The sequence below is a fragment of the Homalodisca vitripennis genome, chromosome 5 (genome assembly GCF_021130785.1).
Source record: "Homalodisca vitripennis isolate AUS2020 chromosome 5, UT_GWSS_2.1, whole genome shotgun sequence".
NCBI lineage: Eukaryota > Metazoa > Arthropoda > Insecta > Hemiptera > Cicadellidae > Homalodisca > Homalodisca vitripennis.
In genome coordinates, this window is record NC_060211.1 from 142,469,163 (window position 1) to 142,483,006 (window position 13,844).

General features: G+C 32.6%; 1 protein-coding gene across 2 annotated transcripts; it reads right to left on the reverse strand.

Annotated features, from left to right (window-relative positions):
• Window positions 1–396: 396 nt before the first annotated feature.
• Window positions 397–9,654, reverse strand: LOC124362938 (receptor-binding cancer antigen expressed on SiSo cells). Of its 2 annotated transcripts, XM_046817836.1 has the most exons (6): window positions 9,297–9,654; window positions 8,674–8,753; window positions 7,334–7,507; window positions 4,368–4,508; window positions 2,177–2,287; window positions 397–768 (listed from the first exon to the last, which is right to left on the reverse strand). In XM_046817836.1, exons 2-6 carry the CDS (start codon window positions 8,713–8,715, stop codon window positions 598–600), a joined length of 639 nt encoding a protein of 212 aa, XP_046673792.1. In that variant the 5' UTR covers window positions 8,716–8,753; window positions 9,297–9,654; the 3' UTR covers window positions 397–597. The 2 variants fall into 2 exon arrangements, with proteins under 2 accessions (XP_046673792.1, XP_046673793.1); XM_046817837.1 differs by lacking the exon at window positions 8,674–8,753 and having other exon boundaries at window positions 9,297–9,653.
• Between the last annotated feature and the right edge of the window lie 4,190 nt (window positions 9,655–13,844).

The following is a 13,844-nucleotide window of genomic DNA, read 5'->3' on the forward strand; positions in this document are numbered from 1 at the left end:
ACTAATTTTATTTAAATAGGCATATAACGGTTTCGAAAGAAGAAAACTTTAATAATGTTAAGAATTCTTACTTTAGCTTGCCTTGCACCCTTTGTTTAACACATTGACTGTGACAGATGCTTTACAACAGTCAATATACATGATAAATTGAGTGAAGCTGCCTCACTCAGTATTGAGCCACCAAAAAAAAATGCTAACTACATGTTTATAGCGAGACAGTTATCGTAAAATAATTTTACGACAATGCTTTTTTTAAGGACAAGCTGACAGCAGCAGAGTCCTTAAGGCACATACTGAAATTGAGAGTAGCCGGTCCTCACCCAGGGTACAGCCAAAGTAAAGGTGATAAAATACCCCATACTCTTTGGAAAAGGTGGAAAATAAATTTCTAAATCATTTATATAGGTATCACGTTTTAATGAAAAATGGAACAAAACAGATACACAATTTAGTATATTTACAATAGTTGTTAAATATATACATAAACAATAATTTTACATGTGTAAAATTAGGATAAAACTGAGTGTACAAAAACTTAATGTGTACAATACCTATCACTACAAAAATAAAATGTTAACTCTCTTAAGGTTAGTCAGATCAACTGACTTTAGATCCTAAAGTACTTCGTCCTTGGTCCCGTTTCATTGCAGCCCGTTCCGCTTTCCTCTTTTCTCGAACCAGACTTGAGACATCCCAGGACTCTGCATCTTCCCAACTACCTCTCTGTCCTTCACTTTCCTCCCAAGATCCGAGCTCAGGTCCCACCATCTGTAAGTCAGAATATATTGTATCCTTTAGGAGAAATGAAACTAATAAAACCTCATAAATTGTAGGTAGCATTAAAAGTAATTAATCTTTACGTCAACATTTCTTAACATCATAACTAACGTTGATAAGTGGGAGTTTTCAATTTCAATCAAATGAAATTACTGTTCAGGCCAACTTTTTGTTTTCTGTAAGTACTTCAATAAAAGTTGGTACCTAACTACTGTCAAGAGAATGGGGAAACATTACCATGTACACTTCATCCAACGTGCCTAACTGAAGTTACTTCAACCTTATGTTTTGCAGCTATCAACTTGTGATAATTACATAAACTACTATTACGATTTACAGATTTAATAACTTTAACATAAAAAAATAACAAAATTGAAATGATAAGTACAGTGGATAAAATTTTGTTATAATTTAAATGGCTGCCATTTTGAAAATGTCAGATTATCAGATGTGTTAATATAGAGTTTACTAAAATTTGTTAAGTTGGTTGATCAGTTTTGAAATATTATTTTTTAAATAAAAACACTTATAGGCAGTAAATAAAAAGAGATACACCATTGTTTGTATGTAGCGTTTTGCTTTTCTTAGTCCATGGAATAATAAAGTTTGAAGTGAGAGTTTTAAACACTTTGTATAGTCTGGGTTTTAATATCTAGGATTTCCTGTATAGCAGACCAGTAAATCCTTTAACAACTTAGTGTTATGTCTTTTGGAAAAGAATAGACAAATTTGTTTGATTCAAGATTGTAGTGTTGACATGATTTGGTTCTCCTGTGATCACCTAATATCATCCTTGATCATTCTTATATCATAGTGGTCTGCCAAATGGTGACGTCTGGAAGGAGATGTAATAAAGCCCTGGTCCCATCTTGATAGATGGAAACCATTGATAACTGAAGTCTGTTTCACTACATGTGCTCAAAAAGGATGTCACCAAGTTCTTCAGGGCTGGATAGAGCGTAATTGAGAGTATTCCTGATCTCTGGGCCTGCTGAGACTATGGAGGTAATATTGCCTGCAATACATTTCACAGAGCTACATCAGGTATGTATGCAGAAACAAACCCAAAATATGTTTAACCCGCAGAGGTTTTGGCCTCCTTGAGCTATCCAATAACTAATCAAAATTGGATGTGACTCTTAAAATTTAAAAGCTGGAAGTTGTGAAGTAATGACAAAGTTATTAAATACAATACTTCATATGGCTTATCAATAGTAATGAATTAGAATTTCAATACTGACAAAACCAGTATCAGTAATGTTTTTCCAGTTCTTCTGTCGTCTAACAGTCTACACCAGTGGTTGGTAATGTCTGATTAATTGGTAGCTCATGTTCCTGAATATTTTTACCTACGGATATTACAAAACAAACACACAAAACCTAAATAATATCTACTTACTGTTGGCAATGCCTCCGGAGCAAAATTTAAGCGTGATGATGCATTTGAATCTTCATAATTTTGAGGTCTCAAATGCAGTTTAGTCTGTTTTGTGATTTTAGGAACCATGTCCTGAAAAGTATATTCATAGATTAGTACATTTAAATAATGTTCAAACTAGAACTAGACAAGTTCAATTTTTTATATTCGTACAATATCTATTGGATGACCAATATGTCCCCAACTGTAGGTAAATGTTTCAACCTTTAGGTTATTAATTCCTAAAAACAAACTAGAGGGCTTAATGATTCACACCAGTATATACGTTTTCAGCGACTGACTTGTTGTCATTCAGATGAAATGTTTAGAATTTTCATAATTAGATATTTTAACCATTTTATATATTTACCAGAAATTACATCTGGCTGGTTTCTACCTTCCAGCTGAACCTACCACTGGGCACAGCAAAAACCGATGTGTCACTTAAATCTGGGCAACCTTATGGATGTCCAGGAGTGGCACACCACTAAACACAAATGTCGAGATTCTGGGGTGCAAGGGCAATTCAATAGGTCTCGTCTACTGCAGGAGATGACTGTTGAAGTTGGTGGGGTTTGTTCTCTAGCCTCAGATGTTCATGCTAGTTTCAACATAAGTTTGTGCCACCCCTGCATGCTTTGAATGGAGAGGCTGGTATCCCCTTCTTTTGAGGGGACATAACTTGAGATTAGTGCCCTAAATTATTCCTCATGGATCTCGATATGAGGCAGCCCCTACCTCCAACCTTACCCATCCATAATATCCTGTCATTCTGGAAGCAGTGCAAAGGTCCTTATAGGACTAGGCACAATTTATAAGCTTCTTGTCCTAAGAGAAGAAATAAAAAATAATTTTATATATTCCGCATAATTTTAATTTTCTTCCAGCTTTCATCTTGTTTTGACTTACATAGATGACATTTAATAATTTATTTAGGAGTCTCATTTCTTCATGTTTGATTCACATTGTTTTATAAAGTAATTCTTTTTTTATCATGTAAGTAAAACATTTATTCAAAAATCCAAATCTTAGTAGTGTTTCTTCAATTAAAAATTCACATAAAAAGATTGTGTGTTTCTTAAAACACAATATGTTTTATTATGTAATATTGCTTACTGTTACCATAATGATGATATGATGAAGTTACAAATAAAGATCAGTTATTAAATTTAACATGGCAGACAATAATTGAATTTATTTAATTCAGATAGTTTTTACCACAAATTCCAGACGAATAAATTTAAAGTAATAAGTTCCTACATGTCATTACAAAGATATGGTATTTAAAAAATAATTACGTAATTTTCAACCTAAAACACCAACAGGAGACATGAATATATCAATTTCAAGCAACAATTGAACAAATTTATGTACTTGAACTTTCCTAAATCACCTTCCATGATATCCATTTCTTCTACTGAGTGTCCCGAAATTTTATGAGTCCAGTGCAGTGAGTGGATTTTTTTAAATGTTTTACGAAATAAGTTCACTGTACCTTTAATGTCCACATTTGTTATAATGAATTCTTTTCTTTCTGGAATCTTTTAATGATCTTATATATTCTACTTCACACAGCAAAAGGAAATAGCGAAGGGAAAAGGGTAGGTTAAGAATTCATATTGTTCTGAATATTGACATAGCTGAGTACATAGATGCATTATTATACTGGATAAATAGCTGGATACTATAGCTTGATAAACAGGTGCCTTATTATGTTAGATACACTGAGATAGTCGCATGGATACCTACATCGTCATGCTGGATAAATTGAAATAGTTGTGTGAACAAGTGTATTGTCATGTTGGACAGACTAAAACTCGTTGGGAACAGGTGCATTATCAGATTGACTACAATGAGATAATTGTGTGAACAGAGCTGAGGTAAACAATTATGGAAACAATTCTCAAGTGACAAGCTCTTGTTCTGTAAATCATCACTTAATAAAATAAATAGCACATTTATCTGTACATTTGTTTAGTTGTGCGTAAATATAAACAAAAATTTAAAAAGCATTCTCTAAAAATAAAATCTGATTGGAAAAACTTGGATATTTGCTCTTGTTGCATATTTTAATGACAAAAAACTGGATGTTTTGATTGGAAAGGTTAGTGTAACTAATTTTCAGAAAAACTGCACCAACTTAACCCAGATACGAAGAACTTACTGAAATTACCTCAAAGAAATCAGGTTGAGGCTCTTCTACTTTTTCAGGATATCCACGTAAGTTTTGTTGGCGGTACATCTCTATATGATGTTGTATAGAGTTGGGCTCTGATACAACCCCCACAGGTTCCTCCCATGTCCATTCAACATCCTAAAACAAGTTACATAAAAAAGTAACAACTATATGATGAATGAACATTGTAAATATACAGTGGGAGGAGTAAATAATTTCATTTTAACCTTCTTACTACCACATTCAAAGTTTTATCAAATTTCAGCTTGAGAGTTTAAATTTCCTGAGAAACACTAAAATACAAATTATTGACTGATTTCAAATACCGAAGATCAAATTAGCAACTGATAAGAACTGATCGAAACGTAGTGTTACTGATTTCTTGTTTCACTAAAGATGGCAAATGTCCGGAAAAATCCTGTTTCCTTCACAACTGATAAGTATTTAACATATCAAGTAATTGTCTGGAGAATGTTACAAATTTGAATGATCAAGTTACTGTATTTTAAAAACACCAAGGTTCAAATTATTGAGTTATGCCACCAGCAACTCTTGATTTATGAAGTTTGGCGACCAAAAGTTCAACAGCAATGTAGGCATGGAATACTATATATACTTACTTACTTACTGCCGGGGCGTGACAAATCTCAGTCGATTCTTTGCCTCGTCTATGAGCCTCTTCCACGCCACCCTGTCTTCCGCCAGATCCACAGACCCTCCACACCGGGTCACATCTTCAACCACTTGATCGCACCATCTTATCTTTGGCCTACCCAAAGGGCGCCTTCCTGCCGGTACCGCCTGGTAGACCTCTTTTAACCTTGTGCCCTCCTGTCTCCGATGTACATGTCCTAGCCAGCTAATTCTCTTTGCCTTCACCAAAGCCACAATATCAGGATCTTGGTATACACTGCGTAATTCTCTATTTTTTCTTATTCGCCACACCCCTTCATCACATATTGGTCCAAATATTTTTCGGAGAACTTTATTCTCAAAAACAATCAACCGCCCCTCATTTTTCTTCGTTAATGTCCATGTTTCACTTCCATACATTAGAACTGGTTGAATGATTGTTTTATAAATTCTTATTTTGGAGCATTGTGACAACAATCTTGACGTAAAGAGTTTTGTACACGCCCCAAGACACCTATTTGCATTAGCTAATTTGCTTTGTATCTCTATATCCTCCACGTTTTTGCTGTTTATTGTTACACCCAAATATTTAAAACTTTCTACACAGCCAATCGAGTAGTTGTCAATGCTTAAGTTTGTTCTCACATTTCCAGCATGTCTTCCAAAATGAATAATTTTAGTTCTATCTTCATTTAGCTCTAAGCCTACTGTTTGACAGTCTTTAATAAAACTTTTTGTTAGTGTGGAGAGGTCATCCAAACTTTCTGACAAGATCACTACATCATCCGCAAATGCCATTACGTTAAGGTCCACTCCTAATTTAACCCCTCTTTGTAGTCTTTTAACTTTTTGTAATGCCTCTTCCACAGCCAGGTTGAAGAGAGTGGGAGAAATCCCATCTCCCTGTCTTACTCCAGTGTTGATAAGGAAGTTTTCCGACATTTCTCCATCTATTCTTATTTTGGCCTTTGAGTCACTTATACACATTTTTGACAGTCTTATCAGTTTTTGCGGGATTCCATGTTTTTTCCATCTTCTTGAATAGAACATTCCTGATACATTCTTGAAAATATCATTCCACTATACTATATATGGAAAACCTATACATCTATAAAATAGCTATTTTAAGACAGTTAGTATTTCATATATATATATATATATATATATATATATATATATATATATATATATATGAAATACTAACTGTCTTAAAATAGCTATTTTATAGATGTATAGGTTTTCCATTACCATAGTAAATTACAGTTTTTAACTAAAGTAAAATTACCTGAATGAAATTTGTGATTGTCAGACTGTGACATGTTTTCCTCAATTATGAACTAATTTATTAGGATCTGGAGAGTATAAAACACAATTAAACACCAATATAAGAGCATTCGAAATTTAAATTCACTCAAATAACTATGAAAATAACTTAAAAATCAAACAAATAGCCTATAAGAGAATCAGGGTAGGTCTCATCCTGAGTTCAGTTAAAAGTTGCTGGAGGTACAATGGTCCTCGTCCCTACTAATATACAATCTTGAACATACAGTGGAACAAACAAAAAACTGTACTTTGGTATTATCTGGAGACCACTACTTTTGTAAGCCTTTTTTCTACCAGAAATCTATAAAAAACTATATTATTAGAAATAACAGACACAGTATTTTAACTTGCCAGATCGTCCAACATGATCTGAAGTCGGAAAAAATGGAAGATCTAGGACATGATCTGAGGTCAGGAAAGTACCAATTGGAAATGCCTCTGGCCATCAGTGCGGCCTTCTGTTGGGCCTTTGGAGAAAAAAAAACATCCCTCGAGATAGTACCTAAATCAAATCCCAAATAATGTGAACGCTCATTAACCTTTTTATATTTATAATACTTACATATGTACCTACTTATGGAATCTAATAACGAACAATAGATATAAATGAAGTCTATTCTTTCTAATAATCTAGTTTTTTAAGTTTCTAGTAAAAAAACCTCTTTCAAAAAATAGTGGCCCCTAAATAATACTAAACAAACACAGGCTACAAAAAAAAAAAAAAAATAATAAATCTAACTAGTGGTATGTGAAGGAGGGGGATGAAGAGAATAACACACCCGAAAGGCCCTAAAAAAAAATTATGTATAACAACAATCTAACTTGTTTGAAATACAACCATGCAATGGTTTACTTTGAATTAGGCCTGCCTAATTTATTTAAATTTAGATTTACTCCATACTCCCCTGCTGTGACGTGCAATCACATTAACCTCCCCTAAGCTAAGACCTAGGTACACCACTAGATCTAGTTGTGTAAAGGTGTAAACCTGTTAGAAATCTTACATTATTCTGCACTTCATAGTGTGTTGGAGTTCCAATTCCCACACCAGTGAGAGGGATGGAGTCACATGATGATCTCCGTCTTCTCTTGAAACAACATAATGATCTCTTGATCAAACCAAAGATGACGAGGATCAGCTTCTTTAACTTGCTAACCACCAATTCCAAAGCCATGATCTGTAAACAAATCATTACTTAAACAAGAACACAAATCATATCATAAAAACATAATTTAAACCTAAAAGCCAGGTAATATATACATATATCAGAGAATAATGATTTGTTTTTCCTTGTAGTACAGTATGAGTTTTTAATAATTTATTAATTATTTAAATTTCATTTCATTGTAGAATTAATTTTTGCTTATATCTTATAAAAATATTAGTTTAACCACTATAAACAACTCCCATTTGAATACTGAATGTTTATGATCAGCGTGATGTGAGCCTAAAGAATTTCTCAGCGCATAAAACCAGAGTCATTATATGGTATTATTTATTGTATATTGTTCACGTGGTATACATGTCACTCTGGAATTGTTTTATACTTTTGAGGAAATAGTAAAGTTTGGACAGGACTATAATCTATAATTCTTTGTTCTGGTTTTCAAATAGCCTATACTATGATGTTGTGAATTGTGTTTTTTTCCCAGCCGCTGAAAGTGCAATTATAAACGTTATATTTAAATTTAGTTATGTAATATATCAACCTGTAATTATTTTATTTAGGAAACAGATTACATTTTAAAGTTTAAAGGTTAAGTTTCAATGACTGATATCTGTCATTTTCTTCAGTAAGTAGGTAGTAGATAACTACGAAGTATAGTGGGGGGTTAGGGTACGATAAGCGGACCCGGTTTTTTATATTGAAATTGGTACCTAAATGACATTACTTAATCATAGCCATCAATATAATCAATCGATACTGACTAATTATTCTGAATTATTAACTTAAATAGTCTGTATCAACAGCTGTAAACACTTTAAAATAATACATGTAGGGTAATATTTCAATTTTACATAAGTAATTTTAATTATTAAAAATGGCAGTCAATTTTAGAAAACTACAAGATGTTGCTTTGAAAGATGATAAGACATAAATAAAATATATTGTTTTTGTGGCTTCAACATGTTGGACTCGTACCGAAAAACCCCATTATGTGAAATGTGGGAAAGAAACAACTGTAACTGTGAGAGGAGCAAATATGGTCGTCTTCAGTTTTCCTAGTTTTTGTTATATTAATTTGTTTGATCACTGTAAATATTACATTCATATTTTAATTTAAAACTAATTAAGACTACATTCTTCGATATAAAAAACCGGGTCCGCTTATCGTACCCTACCTTAGTGGGGGAAGTGAGGTGAAACTCCTTGGAGGAATCCATTATTAGCAGTTTTTCACTGGTTGATTTAATCAATATAGCTGTCAAAACATTATGAAGAAAAATTAGTTAAAAATCATTTATATGGCATTGTAGGCTACTCGCCATGGAACTGTTCCATGATAAAACTTTTGAATCCAGACTAGCAGTCACTGAACCATTGCGTGATAAAAGGCTAATGGGTTAAAACTGGTTTAAGATTATTGAAAAAGAACCAGCAGATTTCTCAAATATCATGAAGTGTATGTAGGTTATAAAAGAAAAATTTATCTTTAAAAATAACAAGAGCATTACAAAGAAATAAAACGAATATACCAATTTAGAATATGCATCTTTTAGCTCAAAAATTAAGAATAAATGTTAATGAATTTAGCCTTGAATTAAGTGTTAATTTAATATTAACTTCATAATCTAATAATTACTAAGTCACTGATTTTACTCCCTTGGTTTTAATCATAGCATGCTAGCGGATCTAAGTATTCATTGAAAACCTGCTAGATTGGCTACGTAGCTATATCATAGGCTTTTATGTAACTTGTAGATTAGTTTTTAAATATTTGAATAAGATATGTATTGGCACTTACTTGGAAAAATCTATTTAATTTCTTATGCAAAACAATTAAATCTACAACACATAACACAATTACATTGCCTTCTGTTTACACTTTAGAAACCACTTTGTACACAATACATTGAGGTTATCTACAGTATAATCAACAGTCATCGGTGATAATTGTAAAGAATCATGTTCTTTTCAGAATTTACTCTTAGATGAAGTAAAATCAAAAACAAAACCAGAGATAAATAAAAATTGTTAATTCTTATGCATTTAATATAAAATAAAACGATTTTTACAAAGTCGACACCCCAAATTTTCCTTTCGCATATTATAAACGACACTATCAACTCTACTCAATCAACATCATCGTAAGAGTTGACAGAGACAGCAACCGGCAAGCGAGCATCGGCTACCAGTTTGACCAATGGTCAAAATATTGTACATATTAAAAACTTAAGAATTACTATAACAAATTCCAACTACACATGAATGAGCAGGGCGCATTACGGAAACAGCCAACAAATAAGCGCACCAAGTTCTGATATTAGTTTATTCAACTACTACAAATTTTACTACTAATTTAAATAATGAGATTGTGTTCAGCCATTTATAAAGTTGCCATATTACTGGATTTTCTCAAAGATTGTTGAATTTTGGAATAAAGGTTTAGTTCCAGGAAGTTTCCATTAAACTAAAACCTCCTCTTTCTTAATTTTCCTAAAAAATGCGTAATGTGGTGGAAATTTTGTGTTCAAATCCTATTTCATAAACGAAACTATGTGTGTACCTTTTTGCATGATATAATAATTTCCAAAGCTAAATCTTAGAGTATGGGTATTCAAAGGCTAAACCTTCGTCCCTGAGCACTTTCAGGTCTATTATTATTATTATTACTCGTTCGCATTGTTTATGAGGAAAACTAAATTATACGTTGGTTTTCACAATATGTAACGTTGTTGAACGCTGAAGTTACGAAGATTTACTAGAGATGTGGCGAGCATCTAGTTGTTTAAGACTATAATTCAGCATACGTCGTAAGAAGCTTTGTAGCTTTTAATTTTTAATTTGAATTTGACAGAGGTGGGAGAGTAAACAGTTCACAGTAACGAATACAGCTATATTTTTAGTAAGTTCTTAAGGAAAGGATTTCCATGTTTGTATGTATAGAGAAGATTGTCTGCTAAACGTACAAAAGAAAGAAATGAACAACAGACAAATGAAAAGATTTTATGTGTACAATATAGCTTTACATTATATCTTGTCAATTATTAATCACATATATTTTGCCAAATACAGATTTATATAAAATAAGACAGCGTGCACAAAACAAGTAAAGTAGATAGTAAGTGGTACTATCATGAATCTAGTATTAGCTTGATGCCTAAAAATGATTGATGTGTCCTTAAAGTAACCAATGCCGAGTTATTTAACCACAAGGTCAAAAATAAAAGTTTACATCATAATTTAATGACAACCTTCTTCATATAATTCCAAAACTACATAATTAAAACTATACACTTGTATCTATTTCGTAGAAACAAATTTTAAATGTCTTATGCTCGTAATCAGACCATAGAATCATTTCTTCATGTGTTAAAACGAAAAAATAAACAAACTCAATTTTTATGCAATTCGTTAGTTAATTTAAGTTAAGTAGTTAACTTTCAAACTAAAGTAGCTAAATATTTTGGCCCGAGAGTAGTCATTCAAATTCATTAAAATATGTAATTCATTACCGAGAGTAATTGGCTGTATACTAGGCATTTGGTGGATCATCAACCCAATTAAAAGTTTTTGAACAGAATTATGTTACCTCTATGCGCAAAATCATATAATATTTTGAGTTATAAGCTGTAAGTAATACATAAACACAACTAAAAAGTCATATATTAACCAACTTTTATTAACCGAATTATCGTGCATTGTGTTTGAAATTTGTATGATTTTTGTGTTATTTAAATATTCAAAGAGAAATGTGTCTGATGGCTATAGTGAGGCAAAGTATATGCCATTTAAAAATGGTAACAAAGATGGCGTAATCAGCGAGGGACAACTGCTCCTCCCCCTAGAAGCAAAATATAATTAAATGGTAATTACGTGATTACATGTATTTGTCTTTTATTCAATCTTATAATTTATTGAAGTGAAAACTTCTTTAGGCGCGTTGAGCGTTTTGGTAGAGGGTAAAATCCTCGGTTCGTGTCACCGACATGCTAATGATACTAACCTGCATGAAAAAGTCAGTCTCGCTGTGTTTTGTAACCGTAGACTTGGCCACGGACTACTAACCTGCATGAAAAAGTCAGTCTCGCTGTGTTAAAACTGTCCCGGCGGAGTATGAAAACAGACTGCGAAAATCGGTGACCGTTACGGCTTCCTCTCGCGATTTAAAAGTGAAGCCAATGTCGTACAATTCTGTAAGATGCGTCAAATTAAAGCTCTTAATATTGGCAATCTATTGGTTACATTTTTAAATATTAAAAAAATTTCGAAATAATTTTGATTATTGTTTACATTTTACAAAGCGTTTACAATGACAAGAAAAAAGTAGTAAGCGAGGATTTTTTTTATTTTTTGGTCAGACAAAATTTGTCAGCGAAAAAGTTGTGTGTGAAAATAGATGAATATTTTTTTTTGTAATTTATCATTTTTTTTATTGGAAGTTTAGTTTAGCCTGTAGTAGCGTATGAAGTGATGAGTGAACGTTTCTGCCGGAACTGTAGTTGGCGCATTGGCTCACTGATACCGTATTAACTCAATAAATTAGTTTATTGTGCAATAAAAATACCTTTACGAAAGAACCAAGTTAATTTAACTAATTTATTAGTTTTAAAAATATTGTGGGTTTAATTGTTATTGCAATTATATACTTTATCCGTAGCAATAACTGTATTATTTACAACGGTGTTCAACTCACTGTTGTTCACTCGGTGTTTACTCACTTGTAAATGAATAATGAAAACAACGAATATATTTTTTAAACATTTTTAATATTTGCACGAATATTTGTATTTAAAATTTAGCATTATTCATTTTAATTATGTTTTTAATATTTAACCTCTTCATCATGAAATGAGTATTATTAGACCTACTATAAGATTTATCTTACTAGCGTGGTAAAATAGATTTCTAGTTATTTGATAATATTTTTTTCGTGGATTTTAAAATTGGAAAATTAAAAACGCGTCACATTTACAATACAGATGTACTGCTACTATAACGTATTGTTAATTACTCTCAACTTAATAGTTCCGTTTTCACTTCTATCGGCAGTCCCACGACTGCTATTTTTTTAATAGATATAGATATTGTTGTATATGACTTCATGACGACATTGAGGTTGTTTTACCTCACTGTGCGACGTGTCAAAAGTTTCCCTGAACGTTCATGCGAAATTTCAAATCGACAGTACATTTCGATCTCAAGGTATTCTACAATGTTTGATAGACAGATAAACACATAGAACAGAAGTATTTCCATTTCGATTCGATTACGCCCAGCCAATTCTGTATTGTAATATGCTAAATCACCAATCCCCATGTTGCATTCGTAGGAATGAAGTTTAATTTAAAATTTTAAGTCTATGGCTCAATTGTTCCTCAGATATTCTGTTGAAGACAAACAAACATACAGGCATACAAAAAGACAAACACTGAGCTAAAACCTTTCCAGCACCACAGAATGATGGCAAAATATGCTACATTTTAAGTTCAAAGCTCAGTGCGTCCACGAGATATCCAGCGGTAAATTAAACTTCAGTTACGCTGACGCTAAACTATATCACATGCTCCATCATTCAACCCTATAGATAATTCCATTCTCGATATGTCCTGCAGAAACAACAAATATAAAAACAAACAAAATAAGAATTTTACCATCCGAGTGGAAGAAAAATATGCTACATTTAAACTCTAAGGCTTCGTTCTAGAGATATCTTGCGAAAAGTAATGTATCACTAACACTCAGGCAAATCACATAAGGAGACATGCACCATCATTGAATTTGATGTTACTTAATAGAAATGAAGCTTTATGCAAAATTCCTAGTCTATACCTCAAGTTTTGAGTACATGGATAGAAAATACAAAAAATTGTCATTCGTGTATACAGTATAAGGGCACTAGCAAAATAGTAAAACATATACTCTTGTACATATACGAGATACTGGAGGAAAATACCGCTGCCGTGAATGCACAAACCTCAAGGATGGAGGAAGTGTTAAAAAATATGAAGAACTAGCAAATGAAAACAGAATGCTAAAAAAGAAGGTGTCTACACTCGAAGTGAGGCTCGAAGAGGTGGAACAGTATTCCCGAAGAAACACCATTGAAATTCAAGCGTCCCTGAGGAATCGAGGTGGTAAACTCAAGAGCAAACAATCGAGCTAATTAAAAAAGTCAGACCAGGGCTGCGCAAATCGATAGTTCTATGATTGATGTCTGCCACAGACTTAAATGTAAAATCGATTCCATTAAACCAGCTGCCGTTGTAGAAAAGTTTGAACGTCGTATAGACAAAGAAGCCTTGATGCAGGGTAATTTGAAAAATAAAAGTAGAAAAATGGCTTTAGGCAT

Excerpts from the sequence above, each read along its gene's own strand:
- LOC124362938 (XM_046817836.1), bottom strand. The coding sequence starts at position 8,715 with ATGGATTCCTCCAAGGAGTTTCACCTCACTTCCCCCACTAAG. Across the intron at positions 4,509-7,333 it reads ACTATGAAGTGCAGAATAAT|GATGTTGAATGGACATGGGA; the intron begins GTAAGATTTCTA and ends AACTTGTTTTAG. Across the intron at positions 2,288-4,367 it reads CTCAACCTGATTTCTTTGAG|GACATGGTTCCTAAAATCAC; the intron begins GTAATTTCAGTA and ends TATACTTTTCAG.